Source organism: Melanaphis sacchari, unplaced genomic scaffold, assembly GCF_002803265.2.
Source record: "Melanaphis sacchari strain LSU unplaced genomic scaffold, SCAv2.0 Contig81_pilon_pilon, whole genome shotgun sequence".
Lineage (NCBI taxonomy): Eukaryota > Metazoa > Arthropoda > Insecta > Hemiptera > Aphididae > Melanaphis > Melanaphis sacchari.
Window position 1 is genome coordinate 244,210 of NW_020271579.1, and position 27,318 is coordinate 271,527.

General features: G+C 25.4%; 2 protein-coding genes and 1 pseudogene across 7 annotated transcripts; 2 read left to right on the top strand and 1 right to left on the bottom strand.

Moving 5' to 3' along the window:
• The first annotated feature begins 5,701 nt into the window (after nucleotides 1–5,701).
• On the top strand, nucleotides 5,702–6,207 carry LOC112602077 (annotated as a pseudogene).
• A 1,071-nt stretch (nucleotides 6,208–7,278) lies between these two features.
• Nucleotides 7,279–26,645, bottom strand: LOC112602084 (nose resistant to fluoxetine protein 6-like). Of its 2 annotated transcripts, XM_025350007.1 has the most exons (13): nucleotides 26,236–26,645; nucleotides 20,099–20,322; nucleotides 19,622–19,839; nucleotides 17,811–17,902; nucleotides 17,084–17,268; nucleotides 15,715–15,869; nucleotides 15,412–15,580; nucleotides 15,035–15,228; nucleotides 9,701–9,842; nucleotides 9,436–9,625; nucleotides 8,141–8,283; nucleotides 7,912–8,024; nucleotides 7,279–7,422 (listed from the first exon to the last, which is right to left on the bottom strand). In XM_025350007.1, the coding sequence occupies exons 1-13, from the start codon at nucleotides 26,582–26,584 to the stop codon at nucleotides 7,332–7,334; spliced, it is 2,265 nt and encodes a 754-aa protein (XP_025205792.1). In that variant the 5' UTR covers nucleotides 26,585–26,645; the 3' UTR covers nucleotides 7,279–7,331. The 2 variants fall into 2 exon arrangements, with proteins under 2 accessions (XP_025205792.1, XP_025205793.1); XM_025350008.1 differs by lacking the exons at nucleotides 7,912–8,024; nucleotides 8,141–8,283.
• Nucleotides 10,156–14,452, top strand: LOC112602082 (zinc finger MYM-type protein 1-like). 5 transcript variants are annotated; one of them, XM_025350004.1, is made up of 13 exons: nucleotides 10,156–10,805; nucleotides 10,931–10,984; nucleotides 11,255–11,377; nucleotides 11,640–11,882; nucleotides 11,964–12,082; nucleotides 12,168–12,289; nucleotides 12,356–12,445; nucleotides 12,569–12,715; nucleotides 12,783–13,282; nucleotides 13,387–13,545; nucleotides 13,610–13,799; nucleotides 13,888–14,210; nucleotides 14,315–14,452. In XM_025350004.1, exons 1-13 carry the CDS (start codon nucleotides 10,725–10,727, stop codon nucleotides 14,426–14,428), a joined length of 2,265 nt encoding a protein of 754 aa, XP_025205789.1. In that variant the 5' UTR covers nucleotides 10,156–10,724; the 3' UTR covers nucleotides 14,429–14,452. The 5 variants fall into 5 exon arrangements, with proteins under 5 accessions (XP_025205789.1, XP_025205787.1, XP_025205788.1 ...); XM_025350002.1 differs by having other exon boundaries at nucleotides 12,356–12,715; XM_025350003.1 differs by lacking the exon at nucleotides 11,255–11,377 and having other exon boundaries at nucleotides 12,356–12,715.
• Nucleotides 26,646–27,318: the final 673 nt, after the last annotated feature.

The following is a 27,318-nucleotide window of genomic DNA, read 5'->3' on the forward strand; positions in this document are numbered from 1 at the left end:
GCTTATAAATTTCACAACTCAACAAAATGAAATTGTAATAGTTAAACACGATCGGTTTAAAATTGATATAAAAAATACATAAATAAAAAAAAATACTTTTATATTATGTAGACAAGTATCAGTTACAACTTATGACTTATTTGAACATAAAAGTTTTGATGAATCCTATATAGGTACATCACATTTTCTTTGAACAATAATTTAATTAGATGTAAATGCTTCATTCAATTATGTATTTTTCTATTACTCGTAAGTATTAAAATACTGCTACTTGGCATTAACTTAATAAAAATAAATACACGTACGTCTACCAAAGTACATGGGCGCCCATAGGTAATATTTTAAGGGGAGTCAAAATAAAAAAATTTTCGAATGTAAGATAATAAAGATTTAATGTTATTTTTCACATATAAATGTATACACTATACATGCGTGTTATATTTTTATTTGTATATATATAGTGTATTAATAATAATTGCCATACGAATAAATAAATAAATAAATAATAATTTTAATAAGTATATAAAAAAATAGAAATTAAATAATATAATTAAGTATATTATTCGATATCAGTAAACAAGAACTGCAAATTTCTTCGTTTTATTCCAAACATATTAATGATATCCTGAATGAAAGTATCTTTGTTTGCGTTAGGTTAAAATATTTGTAGTACCTATATTATGATCTTTATAGATTTACCACGAATTATCTGCGATAAATAATTTTACGTATAGGTTATACGGACTACAGAATATGACCTATCTATGATGTTAATATACGATAACAATGAGTATATTTTTATATTTATTTCATATCTTAAAAGTGATTTCAACAAATAATTTGCCTCGGTAATAAGGTAATATTGTGGTAATATTTTTTTCCAGGGGGGGAAAGTGCCCTGTTTTGTCCCCCCAATGGGCGCCCATGCCAAAGTATAATACTGATGATAGGTTGGATTGTTTTAAAATTTTAATAAATCATTTTTTTTTTCAATGCTATACAATATTTAAGTCATAATTTTAATAGGTACCGGAAACGATGGAAACCAATTCGGATAACCATGCGTAATACGTCTCTTACGAAACACTATTCTGGGAACTAATTTGGAATTACTTACCGTTTAACAAACGTAGCAATTACAATGTCTCGTTTATAAGTAGGTATAATTCACAGGCAAGTAGGTAACATGGCTTAACTCTCTCTATACTTTATACATAATATATATTATAACATTATATATCTATTTATGCCGAAAATCTAAAATTCGATTTCGAAATCGATTACTTCTCATTTATTCTCTTATATAATACCTAATAATAATACATTAGACGCCGTCATTGAAGCTGTTCGTGAAAAGAATACCTATTAATCGTTGGTTATGTATTAATTACTTAATGGATCGTTGTTATATTTTCACCGATATAATTAAATGTTATCATTATTATCACATTTATTTTGTTCACAATTTATACTAATCAACAGTCTGTATTTCAAAAGTTTTTAAATGTCTGTTTCTTATTACACGTGTTCGTCTTCTACAATAATATTTGTGTACCGCTATATATAATGTGTTCATAACTGCTTTACAGTTATTGGCTTTTATATAAATTGAAATACAGAATGCTAATAAAATCAAATGTCAAAGACTTAACCCAAGAGAATATTTATTTATTATCTTAGATATTCTAGTGTTTACTTTTAAAATTTAAAATTTAAATTGCTTTAATTATGCGCCTTAAACCGGTTAAAATACCAATCATATCATAATATCTTAAACATTTTGATTAAAACAGAAGTAAATAACTTCTGTCACAAAATTAAAGTCATCATTATAAGCTGTTCAAAATATTAACATTTTAGAATTGATAGTCATCCAATAATTATTATACTTAGAATAATGTTTTTATAAATACTTTAAATTTATAATAATTAATAAGTAATTACTTTCTTTTATAATTATATTACAATTGCACAAATAATGTTGTACAAAACACATAATTTATAATAATAATAAATTGATACAATAACAACGCAGTAAGGTAAGTATGCCAGTCTATCGATTTACGAGAAATAAACTAATAATACACGTAGGTTGTAGGTATATAATAATATACTAGCTAGATTACCTGGCTTCGCCCTTGTGCAGTTTTGAAACTTATTTAATTTTTGAGTTAAATAATTAATTAAATATTTTATTACAAGTTGATTTTGTAATTTTAAATTTTTTTATATTCAAAAATACATTGTTTCGTTAAATAAAGGTACCTTTACGCGTAAATAATTTATATGTTACAGTATGTTTTGTTGTCTTGTATTATTAAATTAATTTATAATATAGTGATACAACAGGTAATTAATGGCAACCATTTAAATAAACAAAAACATATTCCATTTTTTTGAGCTAAAACAAAATTATAAAGCACCCTATAGCAGCAACCTATAAGAGTTGAAAAAATAATCAAAAAACATCCTATGAATCTCGAGAAATCTATCAATATAACTGTTATTGAAAATTGCCCAAAAATTATTGAGTTTATAGAGGATAAAAAAATAGACAAGCCAACTAAGAAAAAATTCATTGATATACATAATAATATAGATTATAATTTTTAATAATATTGTATACTGCAGTTATCCAGTTTAAAACAAGTGATTCGATTCGAACTAAGACCCCTGCACTTACGCATCTCAATATTAAACACCAATAAAATACATTAAAATATTAATATTGTAAAATAAGTGTTGTTAATTACTTAAATTGATCATTATGTGTTATGATATTTTACAGACAAACTGGGTAGAGTGCAAGTATTGCGGTACATCAGTGCCACTACGTAAATATAATATTACTTGATACATTATTTTTACCCAATGTGAATACAACTTAGAAATTCAAGATGGTAGTTAGCAAGGGCCAACCCTAGTAACAAACTTATATCCAGTACTATAAACGATAATACAGGACACTGGCAAATTATTTCTAATCATTGCCGCTCGAAATGTTATAATATTTGCCTATTTTACTCCTGTTATTTTCATGAACAAAATATTAATTTAATAGCCATAAATTGTATAATACGTGACAAGTACTATAAACAATATGAATATTGTATTTATACTGTACAAATAAAACGATTTTTTTGGCAACTTTATGAACATAATTCATTTTAACGACGATAATAATTACAGTATAAACTATGTTACTAAAATAGTAAAATATAATCTACGCATAAAAGGGCTCAGTCCGTACACAGTGTGTTCGCAATTAAAGGTACCATTAAATATTTCAGCCGGATTACCTTGTATTAAAGTGCATATTTTAGAAGTGCTTGGAGGTAATTAATTTTAAAAACTGATTTAAAACTTAATTAAACTACAGGTTAATTAATTCTTTGGAAAAAACAAAAACTATATGGGAATTTTATAAAATCTTTGGAAAAACATAAACTCAATGGGAATTTTATAAGATTTTTAGAAAAATAAAAACTTTATGGGAAATTTAAATATATCTGAAAAATATAAATGTTCTTTCGGAATTTTATAAGATCATTGAAAAATAAAAAATTGAATGGAAATTTTATAAACTCTTTGGAATCATAAAAAATCTCTCAAAAAATATAAGCTTTTTCGGAATTTTATAAAGTCTTTGGTAAAAACAAAAACTGTGTGAATTTTAAAAGCTCTTTGGAATAAAACAAAAAATATATGGAAATTTTATAGGATCTTTGGAAAAATAAAAATAGAAAGAAAATTTTATAAGCTCTTTGGAATTCTAAAAATAGGAATTAGGAATTTTATTAACTCTTTGGAATTATAAAAAATCTCTCAAAAAATATATTAAGCTCTTTCGGAATTTGATAAAATCATTGGAAAATATAATGGATTTTAGGAATTATATAAGATCTTTGGAAAAATAAAAAATAGAATGGAATTTTATAAACATTTGGAAAAAAATAATTTTTGATAGGGATTTTATAATATCTTTGGAATTCTAGAAAATAAGAATTAGGAATTTTAAAAGATCTTTGGAAAAATAAAAAAATATAATAGAAATTTTATAAACTCTTTGGAAAAAACAATTTTTATCGGGATTTTATAAGATCTTTGGGAAAATAAAAAATGAAATGGGAGTTTTATAAACTCTTTGGAAAAAAATAATTTTTAATGGGAATTTTATAATATCTTTGGAATTCTAAAAATAGGAATTAGAAATTTTATAGGTTCTTTGGAAAAATAAAAAATAGAATGGAAATTTTATAAGATCTTTGGAATTCTAAAAATAGGAATTAGGAATTTTATAAACTCTTTGGAATTATAAAAAAATCTCTCAAAAAATATATTAAGCACTTTCGGAATTTTATAAAATCATTGGAAAATATAAAGGATCTTAGGAACTTTATAAGATCTTTGAAAAAATAAAAAATAGAATGGAAATTTTATAAACTCCTTGGAAAAAAAACAATTTGTATGGGATTTTATAAGATCTTTGGAAAAAGAAAAAATGGAATGGGAGTTTTATAAACTCTTTGGAATTATAAAAAAATCTCTCAAAAAATATATTAAGCTCTTTCGGAATTTTATAAAATCGTTGGTAAATATAAAGGAACTTAGAAATTTTCTAAGATCTTTGTAAAAATGAAAATGGAATGGACATTTTATAAGATCTTTTGAAAAAACATAAGTTTTATGGGAATATATATATTTATATAAACTCTTTAGAAAACATATAAGCTCTTTAGAAATTAGTCAATTATATACACTCTTTGGCACATATTTTTCATTTATGGCCACAATTTGTCCTTAGTATTATTTAATCTGTATCTAAGTCAATTAATCATTGGTTAATATCTTAAACATATAAATCTGACATTATGATTATACTTTTAGGTTTTTTGATGAGCTTTAGGTTTGTTTTTATGTCACCTCTCCCTTTCTCCAAAAGGTATGTCATGATCCTCACGAAACTAATAATGTAAAATTTTTCATATTGCACGTACAAATACGTACAAATTGAGCGCAAAAAATTTACATAAAAAAATCTCATATTTCTTTAGTGTGGTGGAGGGGTGGCATGACTATAGCTTAACCCCTTTGGTCATATAAATTCTGAGCCACTGCGTACAAATTCGTACAAATGGCATAATACCTATATGATAGAATAATAAAATTTCCATATTTTTAAAAGAGGGGGCTGGCATGACGTACGTATCATGATTGTGTGCGACGACGATCGGATGACGCAACAGTTCTGCAGACTGCAGTTAACGTAATAGTAGAGGTTGTAAAGATGTATATTGTGTACAGGTACAGTAAACAACGCGCGGCAAATACACAGAACACTAAATATCTCCAAAAACAATTAACCTAACATTCTTATGTTTTTTTTTTTTTATGTTTGTTTGATGAAACTCATTAATTGTTAGACTACTGTGTATTAAGATGCTTTGAAAATTATTGAGGTCATCAAGAATGGGGCTACTATTCAGTAGCATACTATTCGGGCATAACCATTTTTCGACAAAGATTATATTCTGATTTTCAACAAAAACAATTAATAGGTACATATTATTTTGAAAACTCCTATCTCCTGAACCTAAATCTATCAAATTTTAATGATTAAAATAAACTTATTTCACTTTACTTCTTATAGTCTCTATTATACATGACAAAGATAATTTATTAAAAACATCATTAGTTTAACATGGAAATATACGTATTTAATTATTTAAAATGAAATTACGTAAAAAGTTAAAAAAATGTATACACATTGTTAATTGCAATTTTTGTCTGTTGTATGGAGAGAAAATTCTTTTTCCTAGTACGTCCACTGAGTAATGCCATTTTGAGATATCCATTAATGCAAATAAAAGTCCGGCAAGGCGCAAAAGAACATCGCCAAGTGCGACAAAAAGCACAAGCCAAAGGGGAAGGAATCGTATGCCATCTACATCTACAAAGTGTTGAAACAATTACATCCCGACACAGGCGTCTCCTCAGAGGCCACGAGCATCATGAACAGTTTCGTCAACGATCTGTTCGAGTACATCGCCAACAAATTGAGTCGTCTGGCCCATTACAACAAGCGCTCGACCATAATCAGTTGAGAAATCCAAACCGCCGTCCGCCTTTTGGTAACCGGTGAATTGGCCAAACACGCGTATCAGTAAAGGAACAAGGGCTGTTATTGAATGTACCAGTTCCAAATAAATTCTGACAATAAAACGGCCACCACTTTATTGATGTTATCCCAACACGGCGTTGATAGGTGATAATTTAAAATGTGTGTATAAGTCACAGATAATGAGATAAAAATTAGAAATGTAAGCTCGGAAATTGTTATCAATTACATGATGAACAAAACATTGTCGAAAAATACTTAAAATGCTAATAAATTATACCAAATTACTTAAAGAAAATTACACGATCGATGTAATCAAAAGACATACAAATATAATATAGCTCCTTCAATTTTTAAAGAGCAAGATGAAATAAATACTTTTCTAATGTGATCAATACCCCATTTTCACTTGCTTCGATACATTTTCAAGGATTACAACAACAATTTAATATGCAACGAGGAATTATTATTTTATAGGTTTTATTAGCTTGTATGTAAAAGTTCTATTTAATTTATTTTATTTTTGTCTTATTCTATAATACATTTTTAGATTTTTTTTTTTTTAAGTTGTAGTTTAGGATTACTCCAAGATATAGAGCGTGATGACTCTATTCTAGGTTTTTATTTTAAATATTTAATTTAATTTAATACTTATATTTTTGAGCCATTTAGTCGTAATATTTAGTTGATATTCGAGAGTAACCACTGTATGTTTGTGGTTACTGTTACTTTCGTGGTGTATAGGGATGATCAGATATTTTTATTTGAGATCTGTGGTTTTTAATGAGATATTTTTATGTTAAAAATGTAATGTTTTTTACTGCAGTTATTCATTTTTAAGTAAATCCCCAAAGTGCCAATTAGATCCAATTTCTTACCAAAAATCAACAAGCGAATTATTTTTACACTTAAGGGCATGCAAAAAATAATCACATACGTACTTTATAAAAAGAATAAAAAAATATAAAAAATAAATATATATATTTTTAAGCATCATTGGCAAGATTAAAAAATATAACGTGAAAATCTTTAAAAATATGTATTATACCTACATCATTTATATTTACTATCTACAAAACTTAAGTCTAAATTTTACAAAATATTAAATTAAAAATTAATATTTGTTTTTGAACTGTAATTAAATTTTACAACAATATTATTACATAGTACTTATATATTAAACTTTTTATAAGATGTAACCACTTATAACTTATTATACATTAGTAATACCTAAATTCGAACTTCCTTCAATTGTTGATTTTTCATTTTGTACTTTTTTCCATAAAGGCGATTTTTTTCTTTCACTAAAAATTATACAACATAATATAATTAATTAAACATCAAAAATAAAATTTGAAATGTCGGTCAGTAGGCACACTGTATTGTAGATGTTAACCGAGTTACTGAAATGAATGTGTTAAATGATACTAAACTATTGCATACAAAAGTCAATTTTAAGTGGAAACTGTCTATCAATTTAAGTATATTTAGGTGCTCGTATACTATGTCTTAAGATATTATTAAAAATACTAAGGTAGGTTGATTTAATTTTTGCTGAAATTGTTGCATTTATCATGTCATTATAATATTTTATTATAATAAAATATATTTATTAACTTTTGAGTAAACACTGCATTAACTTAGTCGAGGAACTTAATTTGTATATTAGATATCTTTGGAAAGACTGCAATTTATTTTGAAACACTCGTGCAAGAAGTTTTTTCGTCGATAAAAAAGTTAATATGTTTATTAAGTAATAAATTGTATACGCAGTAAAACAAAAAAAAAATTACTTCTTTCCCCAAATCATCCGTTTAGTCAAATCATCAAACGGCGCTTCGACGACAAAGTATAATAGTAAGCTGATCAAATAAGTTTTAAATATACCGCATATTCCAGCATCCAACTAAAAAAAAATATTCATTTGTATTATGATTACTAATAATGAGATTTTAATCGGAGATTACTCAAGTTAAATAGTCGCTTGTTCTTATTTTTCTTTCGACTTATCTTTTATCTTACCAATGATATAAATGATAGAAAATTGGGCGATCTTTGTGAACCCTGTGACATAGCCATAACGATTAGGTTTATTAATAAAACGGAGTATGATAATCTCCCAACGGGTACAATAAATCTGTTATTAAATATTTTCTCTAGAAAACCTGTAAGCAATAATAAAAATACATAAATTCATATTATAAAATTTCAATACTGTATATGTTTACAGTAACTTATAATAGTAAACTCTGATTTCCAAATTCAACATTATTGCTACAATAACAATAATAATTTATTTAGACTCTTGGGTAGTGTACAATACATTTAAAATGTATTTAATGAATGTAGCATTATACTTGTAGGTTGTCGAAGTACTGTTTGGAAATTTGAACTAACGAGTGTTTTGGGGAATGTAAGTTATTAGTTATTAGTAGAGCAAGAACTTTCATGCACTTTAAAAATATGCAGTTAAATATGCCCTCAAAAAAATTAATACACTAAAATGTATAACTCTAAAAATTATATTTTTTCTTTAAATATTTAATTTTAATAGTTTTATATTATCTCTCTATAAGTTTTTACCGAATTTTATATTACTTTATTGTAATCTAATCTACAGATTCTCAACTATGATAAAATGAGTCTCTTTCGTCTTGATGAGAATATAGAAACAGTTAAATATAATAATTTGTGTCCTTAAATCATGAAAAATATTCACTGAAAAACATAATTTCCGAAAAACCTTCAAAATATGCAATACAAACTAAAAATATGATCTTATAAACAAAAAAATATGTCCTTTAAACCCAAAAATGTCAAAATATGCAAAAATATGCACTAAAAACTTTGAGATTTTGATCACAAACATTGTGAAATATACAGTGTACTTATTCTGCATACGAAAAAGTAAATCAGAAAAAATATGCGAATGCATGAAAGTCCTTGCTCTAGTTATTAGTTACTACTCATCGTTTTCATATGTGACCTATTTATTAGGCATGGAAAAATATGTCCTTTTTTTTTTTTTTTTTGCTAAAAGTAGCACAATCTATTATTTTAGGTGATATTATATCATTTATAATGTTTATATCATCAATTTATAAATCGTTAATATTATTGTTGATAAAATGATACAAAATTAAATTTGATTCAGACATATAAATGTATTTTCAATTCGTACATCCTTTATTATTATTTCTAAACATTTTGTCATTTTGGTTTCGTTGAATTAGTAATCAATGCAAGTAAAACTGTAATTGCATTTAATATTTTAATCATAATAATAAATAGTATCTTAGCGTAACTATTGTGATTACCGTAACTGCTTGTATAATTGAAAATAGTAACCCACACACTTATTACAGTCCAAGTACAATGGCTGAAAGTCAAATATAGAGCTTGTTCTAATACATAATAAGGCCTTTGTCTATCATAAAATATTGCCCCGTAATACTGAATCCACAAACAGATCACAGTTACAATGAGTGTGCTGCTGTAGACAGTAGTCTAAAACATAAAAGTTACATTTAACCAAATAGTTTCAATTCATAAAAGAACAATATGTTTATACTTGATTTTTACCAGTGAAAATTTAATTTTCTTCTCTATCAATTTTTCGACAATAAAGTGCATTGCCAACCCGGTAAAAAAAGGCGTGGCTCGCATGTAACTTGCTCTGTAAGATTCATTAAAATCTATAGAATTTCTAGGATTTTCTAAAAATCTGAAATAAATTTTGTATTTAATACATTTTTAATTTCATAATTTAACGTATGTAATAATTAGCTACTCTATCATTTAAATATCCAAGTATAAATATTAATAACGCTAACAACAATAAAACTTTCTTGCAGAGTTTAACAAAACACTATTAATAATGTTTTTGTTCTTGAAAATAAACCCAATAAGATTTAAATCATAACAGATCTTATGAATTACGCAAAATAACAAAAGTAATATTTAAAATGTATGATTATATAAGTTAATACGAAAAATGTAAAACGCTATAGTAAGTTGCAGGGACATCTTAATCAGCGGCGTATTTACGGGGGGGGATTAGGGGGATCAATCCCCCCCCCTTGGTATTTTTTTTTCTATTATTAAAGAATTTACCTATATAATATACCTAGACACTAAATTGTGTTTAGCATTTATTATCTTATTGTATTTTTTATTTTTGTAAATAAAGTAAAAAAAAAATAAGTTAAAAGGTTATTAATAGCCTATTATTACGCCACTAAAACCGCTATGTCGTAGCTAGTGCGGCGAGTTAATGCTATTTCTGTCCGATTACTATTCTATTATGCTTGTATGCGGGCCGTTAGTCATTAGTTATTACTTATTACTGTACAGTTGTAACTTTGTAATATAAAAACAAGATATTTTTAGACTAGAACTAAAATAGCAAAATCAATTTATTATATTATTATGGAATGGTCAGATGGTCTAATATATTCCACGTAATCAGGCTATCGGCATATTTGATATTTATTTGTTTGGAAAAACAACATTCGTATTCGCAGGCTAAACACGAGCAGTTGCCAGTTTATAATAATTGCATTTTTAATTTTGATCTTCTGTGTTAAACTGTTGATTTTAATTTGAAATGAAACGAAATACACATACACTAGATTCTTTTTTTAAGCCACAACAAAAGAAGACAAATATTCATGTGGAAAATGAAGATGTAAGTAAAAGAAATATATATAATTATTAATCTCGATAATATTTAATTAATATAAATTATTTCGTTTTTAAAACGTATCTATTAATAATTATTATTGTCTTATTGATTTTTGATCACTCAATTAGGTACCAGTGAAAAAGATACTATCAAAAAAATCAGTGGCTAGCCCACAACCACTAGTAAGAACTAAAATCAATTAAATTATTTAAGTCAAATAAAATTTGAATTCAAAATCTAAGTCACATATTGTTATACTTATTATAGTATTATAGTTATACTACCTATGTCTTACATATTAGTGAAAACTGAAAACTAAATATATAAACTAACCTTAGGGGGGGCACTCGGGCACTTAATATTTGTATAATTATGTCATATATTATTGTTGATATAAATGTTTTGCAAAGTACCTAATGTATATTATGTTTTATTGTTTTAATTTGTATTAGAATGCTCCTGGTGATAATACTAGTAATATTGATAAAAGTATTAAGGATTCTGAGATTTATGTAGATGACATTTCTTTATTTACTAATACATCAAAATCATTAACAAATGAGGAAAAACTAAAGGTAACATTTAATATAAGTAGCTAAGTAATATAATATATTATTATAACAGTGAAATAACCAGACGATCACTGGGGTCTGGGACATATGCCCCCCCAAAAAAAAATGTTTGCCTACAGCACTGTATTAAGTATTATGTTTTGCAAGCATTTAGATTTTAGACTTTGAGAGTTAGAAACTGAAATTATATTTATATATATTATAAATACTACAATTAATTAAGATGAAATTATAAACAATTCCTAATTTATTGTTTTTTGAATAGGTTTTGAAACACATTTGGGTTCCTCCTAACAATTTTACTTTTCCAGTTATAGAAAATAAAAAAAGAAAATTAAAATTTCAGTCGTCGTGGATGAATTTATTTCCTTGGTTAGCATATTCAAAAATTAGACAAGGGGGTTATTGTAAATATTGTGTTGCATTTTCCAAATATGGAGGAATTGGAAATCAACCACTTGGACAGCTCGTTGTTAATCCCTTTATAAAGTATAAAGATGCTCTACAAGTAAATAATTTTACTTGTTAATAATATGAAAGTATAAAAACTAGTAAAATAATAATTAATAAGGTGTATTAAATTATTAAGGATTTCCGGGCCCATTCTAAAAAAAAGTACCATATAGAAGCTGTGTTAGATGCAGAAAATTTTTTGGATGTCTTTGAAAAAAGAAAATTGCCAATAATACAACAAATCGATAATGATAGGTAAGTTAGGCTAGTTTGGTATATTTTGTAAATGTCTATAATTATGAATTAAATTTTTAAAATTTCAATATTTAATAATTTATAGAGTTATTCAAATACAAGAAAATAGGAAACGTTTGGTACCGATTATTCAATGTATCTTACTTTGTGGTCGAGAAGATATTTCTTTAAGAGGACACCGTGATCATGGCCAAATTGATATAAGTGGTAATTGTTTACATCTATTTTGTATTAATTTAAAACAGTTAAAAAAATTCAATTTTAATCATTTAGATGATAAGTGTAATGAAGGAAACTTTAGGGCTATTTTAAAATATAGAGCTAAAGGGGATGATTATCTAAAAACAGTACTTGAAGGACCAGGTAAACGGAATAAGTACATTAGTCCAGGAATACAAAATCAAATCATTGAAGCTTGCAACAAAATAATTTTAAAAAAAATTGTTGACAAAATAAATATGTCTGAATGTTTTTCTGTGCTAGCAGATGAAACAACAGACATTTCGACAACTGAGCAATTATCTATATGTGTGAGGTATGTCGATAGTAAAAATATACTAAATGAGAGCTTTCTCCAGTTTTTCTCTATACATAGTTTAACAGGAAAAGACTTAGCAACTTCTATATTAAGAGGTAAAATATTTTATAATTTATAATAAATTATTCAATTTTAGTTTTAATTTAACCATTTTTGTTTAAGGTTTAAGTGACTGTGGATTAAACTGTGAGTTCATGTACGGTCAAGGATATGACGGGGCCAGCAATATGGCTGGTGAATTTAGAGGTGTACAGAAAATAATTAATGATCAATTTCCCAGAGCATTATATGTCCATTGTTCTGCACACTCCCTCAATTTAGCTGTGTCCTCGTCAAGCAACATTAGACCGATAAGAAATTGTCTTGGAATAGTTGAAAAACTACATGTCTTTTTTAATACACCTAAAAGAAATAATGTACTACAAAATGAAATTGAGAAAGCAGACCATACACCCAATGTTACTACACTTAAAAGACTTTGTGCCACTCGATGGATGCAAAGGTACGATGCATTGAATGATTTCTGTGAACTTTATCCTTATGTTGTCAAATCCTTAAGTTATATCGCTTCAGAATGGAAAGATACATCTGCCACTGATGCCTGTATGCTTCTGAAGAATATTCAAGACTCTGAGTTTATGGTTTCACTATATGTTACTAAGGTAAAATATAAAATTTAATAAAATCTGAAATACATAGCTATGTAGATTGTAGATATATAAATGTATTAATTTGAACATATTTAATAGTAGTTGTTTTATTTTAGGTACTATTTTCATATGGCTTGCCAATTTGCAAACAGTTGCAGAAAGAAAAAATTGATTTAAAAAAAACAATAGATTTAATTGAAAATGTTATAAGTGTATTAACAGATATGCGGGAAGCTTCAGAAAAAGAATTTAAATTAATTTTTAATGAAGTAAAGGTAATATAAAAACTTAATGTTTATTTTATATTTTTATTTAATCTAAGTACCTAATCACTTATAGAAATCAGCAGATATATTTGAGATTACTATCAATAAAAAACGTATAACAACAAAACAAACTAATAGAGCTAATCCTCAAAATATAAAATCAGATGAAGATTATTTTCGAGTGACAATATTTTTGCCTTATATAGATCATTTTATATCTCAACTCAAGGAAAGATTTATAAACCATAAAAACATTTTAATAGGTAACACCAAAATATTAGTTGTAAATTATTGTAATAATTAAAAGGTATACTTCTATTTTATTTACAAAACTCTTACTGAAATCCCTAGGTTTTGAATGCTTATTTCATTCAGAGTTTACCGATAAAGATAAAATAGAATTTCAAAAATTAGTTGATCTGTATTCGCCTATTATCGATAAACACAATGTTTTGGCTGAACTCAAAATGTGGAAACTAAAACTTGCTTCAAGCTGTGAAAGTTTAACAAAAAATGGATTAGATGCTTTACAAAACTGCGATAAAGATATTTATCCAAACATCCATTTTTTGTTTAAAATATTAGTTACTTTGCCTGTTTCTACAGCTACACCTGAACGGAGCTTTTCTACATTAAAACGTTTAAAATCCTATTGTAGAAATTCAATGAATGAGGTTTTTCTTATATTATTCCCTAATATTACTATACAATATTATAATTTATAATATTTTATTATTATCTAATATATTATTAATTATTTTTATTTTTATTGTATTAGGAACGTCTTAACGGACTAGCACTTTTATCAGTTCATCGGACAATAGACATAAATATTAATGAAGTAATTGATGAACTGGCAACTAAACAGAGAAAATTTGATTTTGTATTATAAATGTAAAGTATCAAAGTTTAAGTATATAAGTCTGAAAATATTTTTAATTTAACAAATGATTAATGAACAATACTTATTTATATTGTTAAATGTTCTAATTTATAATTATTATAATAAAAAAAATATTTATGATACTATTATTTCTTATTGTATTATTGGACATTGATGTTGAATGTTGGTAGTAAGATGGTAATTATTAATGAGTAATTTCAAAGAATTAAAAATTGAAATTTATTTCAGATTTAATTAATAATAATCATTATGTTATTGTTATTAACCAAAAAAATGAATAATTGGTACTTAGTGTAGAATATAATATATAGTGTGTAAAGTATAAACTGAAGAGTATTTAGTGATCAAGTTATGATAACCTGAAGGGGGGTGTGGGGGGCGAAGCCCCCCCACTTTTATGTGCGAAATTCAATGGCTCATCCCCTCCCTATAACAATTCCTAAATACGCCGCTGATCTTAATATGTATTATAAATTAACTCATCGGTGCTATAATCAAAATTCAAAACTCACAACGAGTGAATCATAACATACTTAGATACCTTTAAAGTATCGTTTCGATTTCATTATTATAATATCAATGAAGTTTACTTACGGAATGTGTATTTTAAGTATTCCTTCGCTTTTCGTCAAAATCGTAATTATAAATGGTATAAATATCGATAAAATAACTACAGTAGCAAGCAATCTAATTCCGTATTTATTGTTCTTTGTGTAAACATAAATTATAAATACTCCAATTATGAAAAACTGAACGTCGCACGATATGTACCAGCTCGCTATAAGGCACTGTTTATCATTAAACATAATATTAATTATTAGGTACATTTAAATACTTGTCCGAGTATCTACCAATGGTATTTTGGTTTAATTACTATAGCATAACTTTTTTACAAGAATTTTTTTTTTACTAAGCAAAATATATTTTCCATAAAAATATAAATATATATTATTTTGATCAATAAGTCTTACTTGGTACTTGGCATCAATTAAATTATTTATAAATAACAAATTAATCCACCAATATTTTTTACAAGTCTCGGCTTCGATCCAAGTTTTTTGGGGCCACAGCGGCCCGTCACCCAGGTGCGGTAAGATATTGGCTGTGATCGCTATCGTCGCGCAATAAGCCGGTAACAGTCTAAAATCAATGATTAAGATCGTGTTTATTATCGATAATAGATATTTACCTTACGCCCTCGATGGATGGCAGGATATTGTACCATAAAACTATAGGTAAATTCGATTAAAAAATGTACGACAACATAATTTTACCTTAATATTCTGTTGATAACCGTTTTTATCCACGCTAGTCCAGTTTTTGAGAGTACCCGAGAGACTGTTAAGTACATGATAAAACCACTAATGTAGAAAAATGGATCTACTAGATTCATACTAGTCAAGAAAATATCCGGTCCATTATGGTATATCTATAATTATCATGATTAATTTAATGTATGGTAAGCATAATATAGAATTGTTCTATTACTTTAATTGAACAGATTTTAACTAAAAATAGATATAATGGAATTCTATCTAACCTTCGCAATTATAATTAAAATACTCACAGTATTATTTTTGTAATCTTTAATTAATTGAGTTTTTACTAAAAAAGGTTTATGGTATTGTGTAAAAGAAATCTTATGAAAAAAAGACGGTCTGATCATTTAAACAATATTTTCTGTGTTTAAAAATAAGTATATTAATTCATAGATATATATTATATCATACACAGAGTGTTTTCACAATGAACTGACAATTTATTACGATAACTTATGTTCTATTAAACATTTTCAACTTTTTTTTTTTAATTGTGAATTGTTGTTTGCGCTACATTTAAATTATTTTTCGATTTTTTTTTTTTAACATTTTTTATACAAAATAAAAAAAAAATGTTCTATTTGATATCTAAAAAATCTAGGTAGCCATTTTATACTGAACATTTTTTTTTTTTTTTTTGTGAGCATGTTTTAAAAATCATATCAACAAAATGGCAATTTTGATTTTTTTAAATATCAAATAGAAAATTTTTTATTTTTTTAATTTTACATAGATACAAAATTTAAAAAAAAAATCGAAAACTTAACTTAAATGTAGCACAGATGACATTAAAACAATTGATAGTTAAAAAAAAAAAAGTTGAAAATATTCAATAGAACAAAAGTTATTGCAATATTGTCAGTTCACCGTGAAACACTCTGTACAGAAGAAAGTTGTATTAAACTATAAAAATTAAAAAAATAAGGGTGATAGAGTAACATTGGATGTTATATGACGATGATATAAAGGAGTAAAACGTATGAAATAATTAATTTCAACATAGCTGAATACTCGCATGCAAAAACTGAATGCATTTGTAATTGTTTATTGACAGAGTATTAATTATTATTTGTTGATTCTAAAATGCGGTATCGAAATTGGTTTTTGATAAGTGATTATTATTTATAGGTCTTATATATTTTATAATTGATACTTTCATCAACAGAAAAAACAATTATTGCAGTCTAATGTAAAAGACGTAATGATAAAATCATCCTACGAATGTAGGAATGATGAATTCATTTTATTATTTACATATATACCTAACTATATAAAAGTATTTCACACTCATAAAGAACACAAAATTTAAATTTTTTTTGCTCACCTTTTCTAGTACTTTAGGATTACTCATAGGACTTCCTATAAAATAAAAACTTCTGTGACCTAATAAAATGAATATCATGGTCAACACTTTAAAACCATTAAGTATATTCGATTTGTTGTTTTTATCATAGTACAACAATGTTTTGCCAGACTTGATAAATGAAAACGAAATGAAAAATGAATCATCTAAAAGACAAAAAAATATTTAATACAATTGATCAAAACTATCATTATCCCAGTTAAACTATTTTGATTTAAGTAAAGTATACTATAATTATAAATAGACTTTTAAATTTAAACTTAAGTCTTAATAATTTAAATATTTGTTTCTAAAAAAATTAAATTATTGATTTTCGACATGCATTGAATTAAATTAAACCATTATTAAAATATCGATTTTTGCTAATAAATAAATAAAATATTTATTAATAATAACTGTAGTACGTATACATTTTTTTTAACAAATTTATAAACTTATAATTTAAACTCTACTGTAAATTGTAACAAAATAATTATAAATGTTTAGGTTTTCTCAAACATTATTAATAGACTTCAATCTAACCTTATAGGAACATTAATAAAAAATACCTCATCATTATAATACCTATCAATAATTGCTATATATTTTCTGCTTAGTTCTTAACTTATAATTTAAAATTAAATATAACACACACATGGATGATATTTGAACATTTGATATTATATTTACAATTATTTATGATACTTACCAACAATATTTTTATTTTGATTATGCGATAGTCTTAAAAAATGAATTACGGTCATACCACAACAGATCAATATTAATACTACAAAAAATGCACTAAACAAAAAAAAAAATAAAAATATATAAACAATTATACGATTATTATATACAATATTATACATTTTTTTTTTATTGATCTTATTTAAGCCCGGCAACTAAGACCATTAGCTATGGATAGGAAGAGTAGATTTTTTATGTAAGGTTTATAAAGTCTGGTTAGTACGGTAAGAACATGTGTGCGCGCCATAGATTCGTCACCAAGAACTCGGATGGTCACCCATCTGAGAGCTAGTGACGCCGGCTGATACTTGACTTCAGAACACATTATATAGTGACTAAGGCCAACCACCGTGCAACACCAGGCCACACATATTATGTAATTATATTGAATTTAATCACAATATTTTCGTTAAAAGTTAAAACATAATTTAACTATTAGATATTCATATTGATTATTATATTTGATTTTCAGTTTTGTTAGGTAGGAAAGTCAGTATCGCTCAAACCGGATAAATCGTCACTGAGCGCTGTACAGTATAGTGGTCAAGTGTGCCTCATAATTTCAATGGCTGTATTAAATTTGAATTCAATGATAATTAATAATTAATTATTGTATACTACGAAAAACAATTCAGAGTGAATATGGCCTGTCGGCCTATAAATATACACAATAATTGTAAACTAAGACTTATCATTTATTTTTTTTACTTAGTGACAAAAGTTTCATTATACAACATTTTTTTAAATAAAATATAAACTAAAAATTTGAAAATTTAAAATGTCTATAAATACCTCAAATAAAAGATCTAAAATATTTTTAAAATTCTATAATATCTAGAAAATGTTTATCTATATAATATTTGAAGAAATTGTCAAGTATCTACAGTTATTTAATTTTAAATTACAACAAACAACAAAATAGACTTTATAAAAAAAATCCCTGTAATAAATATTTGTGTTTTGTTTTATTAATTTTTATTTTTCTCGATTATCTCGTTAGTGCTAAGGAATTTATATTTTTGAACTCTAAGAGAATTAATTAAATCTAATATTTTATAGAAACCTCTCTAGAAGTTGAAAATCGAAGTATTTTTTGTAGTTTATAAAACATTTTTGAGAAAAAAATTACACATGCACATCATTGCATAGCCAATTCATTTATCATTTTATTCTGATACTAAAACATTTGCAATGACTTTAATATTTTATATGGCTTTTTAATTTTTAACCATTAATCATTAATACGGTTTTATAAAAAATCTTACCATTCATCCATTAGGACACAATTTCAATATAGATACTTAATAAGTGTAATAATATTTTTTCAGTTTTATTGCCGTTATTATTTTTTTTTTTTTTTATCAATTTCATGGTCACTGTTTGCAGCGATAAACATTTATTTACCTTTACTCTCGATTAACTATAGTATATAATATATACTATATTATATAATATATACTATATTATATAATATATTATATTATGGAAACAAATAATACTTTCATTAGGCAGGTTTATCAATTATTGCAATATTAACGAATTATGATATAATTGTATTATATTAAAATTAATTATAATATTATATTTAAATTTTAAACTATATATGCTGATTGTCTTTATTTCGATTAATTGTATACTTTGGATTTCGAAGATATAATTAATTATTTGTAATTAAAATTCATCTGAGAAATAATTATAATTTTTATTTTATAGAAATGTTCCGTATTTCTACTACTGAAATAAAAATATTGTTTTTATTAGTTATTATCAAGTTACCTGGTTACATAATACATCGTGTTGTAAGGATACATATCTCCACTGACAGTACACATTATTGGATCCACTTTAACGATAGCTTTGAACTTTTCCGACAAAAACGATCTGTCCAATTTGTTTTGCAACGACATTTGTAGATCTGACGCCGAACAAGAATCTGGTATGCATATTCCTAAATTCAAACTGTTTCGTTTGATTTGATCTGGAGTATCGACCCACTAAAAAAAAATACCAAGTCTAATCTAAATGTTCCATTGTCAGAGTAAAACCATATCCTCAATTTTTCACCCTCGTGTTAAGCATTTTATTGTACAAATTTAATTTAGATCGAACAATAATAAATTAATACAGTTAATACCAATCAACATTTTGTACGAAACATAATATTTGTTATTCCTACAGTTCATCAACTATAATTTTTCGTAACATTTATCAATATATGTTTTTCTAAAATGGCAATCAAGCATTACAACATACCTCGAGTATTGTTTTCCATGCACTATTGTTAGTCGCATCGTTAAAGTTTTCTGTTACATTATATAAGCTGTAATTTTTCTCCTCTGACGGAATCAAATCTATTTCAGACAAACAATACTGTCCCCTAACTGGATAATGCACGTTGACGCATTCATCATAAATTCCCATATGATATTTGTTGCCTATCAATATACCAACTGGATACCGATTCCAAGACTCTTGCACTGAAAAATAATACGTTTAATCATTTAATAAATATAAATAGGTATTTCGTACACTTATAAATTATAATACACCTTTATTAAAAACACGATTCTTAAATGTATTCCTTATTATTCTTGACAAATGATGATATTATACTACATTAAACTATTATGTTCTTAACTTATTGTAAAATACAATAGTTACTATTATTTATTGAACTCGTTTTATGGCCGTAGTATATAAATCCATTGACTGAATTAATCAATTAAGTAAAAAGCTCAAAATAAAATTATATACAAATAAGTTTTAGTGAGAAAACTAAATTTGGCCATGTGCTAATAAATATTCATTGTTATTTATCTATCATTATTAATGTATTTCAAATGTGTAATGTCATTCATAAAGAAAAAAATTATAAAATTTGATAATGTTATGTAGAAAATATTTTTTTTTCAAAAGCTTTTTTTTCGTTATTTATATAAAAAAAAATAAATAAATATTTTCGTAAACTAAAATACTATGATGAGTCAAAAAAATAGTATATTAACTACTAATCATCAAAATAAATGCAATAAAATCTAAACAACACACTAACATTTTTTAAATTATGTTAAAATATGCCCTTAAAAAATATAAATATTTTAAAATGCTCATAAGTTACTTAAAAATTAAAATATCATAAAAATCAACGAGAGAACACATGTAATGTTATTAACAAAAAGTTTGATAATAAGTCAATTCACTTTAATATCAAAACTATAAGCACACTATTGAAACTGGTGAACGAAAATTTATTGTCATACGTGTGTAAGACGGAGACAACACATGAAAGATGCGACGTCCTCTTAATACATATTTTTATTTTTTAAGGGCATATTTTAACATAAGTTAAAAAAAATTTAGTTTATAATTTTTATGAATGAATGACATTACGACGTCCTCTTAACACCATCAACTAATATAGAAAATCCAATATAATATATGATTTTTCCTATATTATATTAGTATACATGTAAATCGGAATCAGCTTATTTGAATCCAATAAGTAAATTATTCCATTAATCATGAGACCAATAATTGGTGACTGTTGATTACAATAATTACATTGTATTAATTATTACGTATGTATTATATTATCGATAAAAATTTTAGAATCATAAATGACCTACATCGGCTAGATCATATACATGTGCTGTTACAAATGAAGATAGCCGATGGAAACTTAATTTTGTTAAATTTTCGTTGAGAGAAATTGTTTTGTAGTCATTTAAAAGTTTATGGAAAAACTCCTAAAAGCTTAATTCTTAATTCTACGACCAACGGAAATTGAAGAAGAACTCATTAAAATCACCTTAAAAAATTCAAATAAATCTAAAAAATCTCTTAGTCAAAAATTCTTTAAATTTTAGCTACAAAATAATTATCTGAAAACATAAAAGCTGTAAAAAATTTGAGTTTACCTTGTCATTGAGTTCAAATTATAATCATAGTGAGAATATTACTAATTATGAAACATAAAATATATTACTGCAAGCCCGTACGTTTCAAAATCATTAATCTTTTTATCTAAATCACATTTTTAAGGTAGAAAGACTTAGTTACCGAATCGTGATCATACTACTTGATCATTTGATATGAGCATGAAATAAATATAACTTGATCTAAATTAATATGTTTTTAACAATAGTCAATATTATATATTTAGGTACTCGTATCAACTAATTGTATGTATAAGTTTCCATATAACTTTCGTGCTATAACAATATGTTATAAACAATAATAATTTAATAATTTATTTGTTTAATGTAAATATTTGTTATAACTTATAACAAAATAATTAACATATTATGTTTTTATAAAATCTCAAAAATATTAACTTCTAATTTATTTTTACGCGTTTAAAAATTGAAATTTGAAATATCTTATATTAGGTTTTTTAAAACCTTTATCGTTTATTTTAAATTTAAATTAACTACATTAAATAGAGCTAGCTTATGACGAGACGAGTGCTCACTATCTGTAAAATGCCATTTTTTTGATAAAAATTTCGTATAATTTGTTATCCTGTCAATTTAATTGTAAGAGAAAATCTTACTATTATTCAATTTCTGCACACAAATTATAGAAACCTACTAAAGTAATTATTATACACTATAGTATAGTGACTACAGACAATTTTGAATTTTGACGTGGGTTCCTGTAAATACTAAATACCTTCGTACCTGTCGTCCACTCTAAATTTATCATATTTATTTTTATTTAACTGTTTCGTTTGGCCGTAAATGAAATAAATATTATGCACATTATCATAAATTGTACACATTTTTTATTTATTGTATTAGGTACATAATACATACATATAATTTTACGAATTATTGTAATCAAATGCCTTGTATAAATATAATTATATTATATTTTATTATTACCAACAAAAACTCCATAAACTTAAATTATTTAAATTTAATTTTTAGTAGAAGTTCAATACATTTTTTTCATTGACTATGGTATTCCTATTAATTATTATTGCATTCATTAAATATATTGATTAATTATCGCATTTTAATAAACATTGTTGAATAGAGCTCATTTAATATAATAATGTTCTCATAAAACTTTACACTACTGCTTATCAAGTTTTAATATTTTCATTAGTTAAAAGAGGAATTGAAAAAAATCAAAGAACTACCGACTCAAAATTTTAAAATACCATCTTTAACAGAGGTTTCCAACGAGGAAGCCACGAACCTAGATTTAAGGATACCGTGAAATTATTTAAAACAAAAATATAAAGCAATTATAATTGTTTTATGAAAAATGTAGTACCTGTCTTATATAATACTACAATGTATCATTAATCTAGATTTATATACTGGTTTAGTTTAACTTTTTCTAATAAAAAAATAGTAAAATTATAGTAAGCATTTTAAAGTAATTCGGATTTTATAATCAAACAGAGATAAAGCTCTATTAAAGCGATGATGTCAAAATATGATGGAAATATAGAATGTAGTTAGGTTAACTGAATTGGTTAACCATAAACCAGTATAGTATTGTACTCGTAGTTATGAAGTAAATTATAGGAATTTTCTGTATAAGAAATGCTCCTCATTTTTTCTTAATTTTAAATTCCTGAAAAAACTATTAGTTCTGGATATAGATATCTTTTTTAAACACATCTTTTTTTTTTACGTTTTATTATACAGTGATGGTAAAAATCTTAATACGATTCATTCACTATTCCTACAATTCTAAAACTGGACAAAAATTACAATACGAAATAATAATTTCTTTCGATTTTTATTTCTACGACTATCGTGAAATATTCAATGAAAAAACTGGAAAAATACTCAATTATAAATTTCTATAAATTCTGAATCAACTATATTTTCTTATCTCTATATTTATATATTTTAATAGTTGTTTGCATAATTTTATTTGTGATTGTTAAATTTTAATACAATTTAAATCTTATATTTAAAAAATATTTTAAATGAGCCGGAATTTGTCACCCTACTGTCCCTACTTCCCGATTTAGTAGTTATATATATTTGTGATGTTGTTAATAATATAAGTAAGGCATTTCTTCAAGGTATCTATATAGGTCGCGACTCGCAATAACAAATCACCATCAACAGCAATTTAAAATATATTGATTACAATAAATCTTAAGCCGTTACATCAATCATAGCCCATGACTATAATTTATTATACTATGTCGAACAATCACTGAGCTAAACCAATCTAACCTTTAAAACTATTAACAAAATATTATTTTATTACGTAAAAACTTCAAAAAAAATTTTTATAATTCTTTGAACTCAGTTGAAGAGTAAATAAAAAAAATGGAAATTAAAACGCATCCTAACGAAAAAACAATAAAAACGTGTTAGGTATAATAAATTATTTTACTAAAGCTACCAATGTCAAAGGTGCTAGCAATAAAAATATTTGCTTAATAAAAATATAAAAAATGTATTATTTTTTCTTAATTAACTATATTATATTACTATTATAACAACCTCCTCCATATGATTATATAAAATTACTATCTGCGGCACTGCACTATACATAATGATTAATATAAATTACGAATGCAATAATATGATAAATTATAGTTAAATTATTTTTGTACACTACAGCTATAATAGTAAAATGTGGATGACGAACGATTGCGAACGTTTTACCTTTTTTTAACACGATTGTGAACGAATTTCGCTAATTAAAAAATTTGTTTTTTTTTTTGCCGAAAAACGAACAATTTCGAACGTTTTTATAGGCTATGTCGCCAATTTTATAATTTCTGAACATGTTTAATTTTGTTCGGGAATTCAATAAATTTTTTTTTTTTTTAATAAAAACTATTCAATATTAATAATATAATGTTACATTAAAGCTACGTTACAAACTAAAATAATATGAAGTATTTTAAATGTTGAATAATTAAAATAATTTCGGATTATAAATATTAATAATATTTGTACATAATGTATAAACTGAAAAAATAAAAACAATAAAAAAATAATAGTTTTTAAAATATTTTTCTAAATTTTTTCTTTTCTTTTTAAAATTTTTTTCTTAGTTAAGAGTTTCCAATTTTTTGTAAATATAAAATTAGATCCTCGTGGATTTTATAAATTATAATCATTATAATTTTTAATGTTAATTCAATTTTAGATTTATATTTTTTGGCCATAGGGTTATATAAATTGTTTTAATAGCGTAGTAGCAGAAAATCTTTATACCTACTATTAAATTATTTTAAAAATAATTATTTAAAAAATTGTAATCGACTGACACCTAATCTGGCAACATCGCACGATTAAAGGTAACTTAAAAGTTCGCAATCGTGTTACGGAAAAACGTCCGTTCGCAATCGCATATCATCCGTTAAATGTGTAATATAAAAAAATGACTACAATTCTATAATTATTATTCATCGTTTCAATTTTTTTTTTTTGAACAAAATAAACCAAAAATATTATAAAATTCAAGACATTTAGGATATAAAACACCTATACGTTGTAGTATAAAAGTATAGTACAAAAATACAGATAATTGAAATACAAAATTTTATTTCTCAGATTTTGGAAATTTCAAAGATTGTTCAATGTTACAGTATATTAAATTATTTTTTTATTTTTTTGGCACTCAAGTAGTTTTATAAATAAATCATTAAATATTAAATAATTTAAAATTACATAGGCTAATTGAAAATATTAGATACTCATCATTAGGGCGCGAATAGTGAAGCTGTAGTAGGGTTACTCCACTCCTGAAATGTAAGATTTTTTTTTATACTAATGATACATTTTTACGATACATATATGTAACTATTTAATTTATATAAAAATTCAGGTTTGAATATTTTTCTTTAATTCATACCCCAATCCCGTAATTGGATATTCATGCATCATAAAATGCAACAGTAAAGGTTTTAAGTATTAAGTTTGGTTTAAAATAGCAAAAAATGTCTTAATTAATTTATGATAAACTCAACTTAATTTAAATTTTAAAACATTATGTAAAAATCAAATGTTAACTGTTTACAGAAAATCTCTTCTAAATTAAAAACATAATACTTTTCTACACTTAAATTTATGAACTATGATGTGATCTTATGACCTTTGTTCAAGATTCTATTTGAAGCGATGAATATTTTTATTTTATAGTGAAATGTGTTTTTTATCTGTCATCACATTTAGGGGCTGTAAAAATTATTTCATACTCTACTTTGAGGATAGTTTCAATATTAAATTAAATATAGGTAATATTCTAGAGATCAAAAATCTCTAATACTTATTCAAAACAAAAAAAAAAACAATAAAAACAAAAAAAAAAATGAAAACATTCGCGAAAAAACAATTTTTTTTTGTTTTTAGGTTATGCATAAGTACTCATGACACAATGATTATTATGGCTTAGTATTAACTTACTTCTGACCGCCCAATTCGTGTAATTCCATAAATGTTTAACGTACATATCCACTTGTCGCTGACAAGCGGTGCTGCCCACTCCCTGTATTGTAAAATTGGCTAATGCACGGTAAAACAAATCAGACACCCATGAATTGGAGAAAATATCCTTATCCTGCAGTGACTTATCATTTCGGTCACCATCGAACTCCAATCCGGAACCATTGCGTACAGAGAATTGTGTTGACTTTGTTTGAAGCAAGAGACCATCACTGTCCTGACGAACTTGACCATTGGACTCAATCAACACCAGTGTCAATAACATGGTTGCAGATATCGACCATCGCAACAGCGATTGCATAAACATCATGACTTATTATTTTTTTATCCCCTGATTTTTAATGTAAAATTGCTTAAAGAAATATTATATTATATATTATGTGCAGTGAAAAAAAAATTAAAAACACATGCCAACCATGCGTGTGAAACAATATAATTGTTTATTATCTCGCATAATTGTATTACTTTTTAATAAAATCGTAATGTAATGATGAAAATATTATTTAATTTTTTACAACCGTCCAAAACTCCACGCACAAAATATATAATCGTCACCAGCCCTTCAAATAGGTTTGAATAACCGTCAGCGTATGGCATAAGACTAACACTGTAGCTAGACGCCTGTATACATTTATACTGATATTATGTACCTAGCTAATAAATTATTTTAATATATTCTTGGCTAATTACATAAATACATTATCTATGTGCGGTAGACACATATTGTGCACAATCATGGGCGCCCATTGGGAGGGGGGGGCAAGACAGGGCACTTGCCCCCCCCCCACCCCTGGAAAAAATATTACCACAATATTACCTTATTACCGAGGCAAATTATTTGTTGAAATCACTTTTAAGATATGAAATAAATATAAAAATATACTCATTGTTATCGTATATTAACATCATAGATAGGTCGTATTCTGTAGTCTGTATAACCTATACGTAAAATAATTTATCGCAGATAATTTATCTTTCATTTTGGATGTTATTAATATGTTTGGAATAAAACGAAGAAATTTACAGTTCTTATTTACTGATACC

Coding starts and splice junctions, on each gene's coding strand:
- LOC112602084 (XM_025350007.1), bottom strand. CDS start 26,584: ATGATGTTTATGCAATCGCTGTTGCGATGGTCGATATCTGCAACCATG. Junction 15,581..15,714: donor GTTATCAACAGAATATTAAG/GTAAAATTATGT, acceptor CATTGATTTTAG/ACTGTTACCGGCTTATTGCG. Junction 9,626..9,700: donor AGAAAATTAAATTTTCACTG/GTAAAAATCAAG, acceptor TTTATGTTTTAG/ACTACTGTCTACAGCAGCAC.
- LOC112602082 (XM_025350002.1), top strand. CDS start 10,725: ATGAAACGAAATACACATACACTAGATTCTTTTTTTAAGCCACAACAA. Junction 12,290..12,355: donor TGGCCAAATTGATATAAGTG/GTAATTGTTTAC, acceptor TTAATCATTTAG/ATGATAAGTGTAATGAAGGA. Junction 13,283..13,386: donor TTTCACTATATGTTACTAAG/GTAAAATATAAA, acceptor GTTTTATTTTAG/GTACTATTTTCATATGGCTT.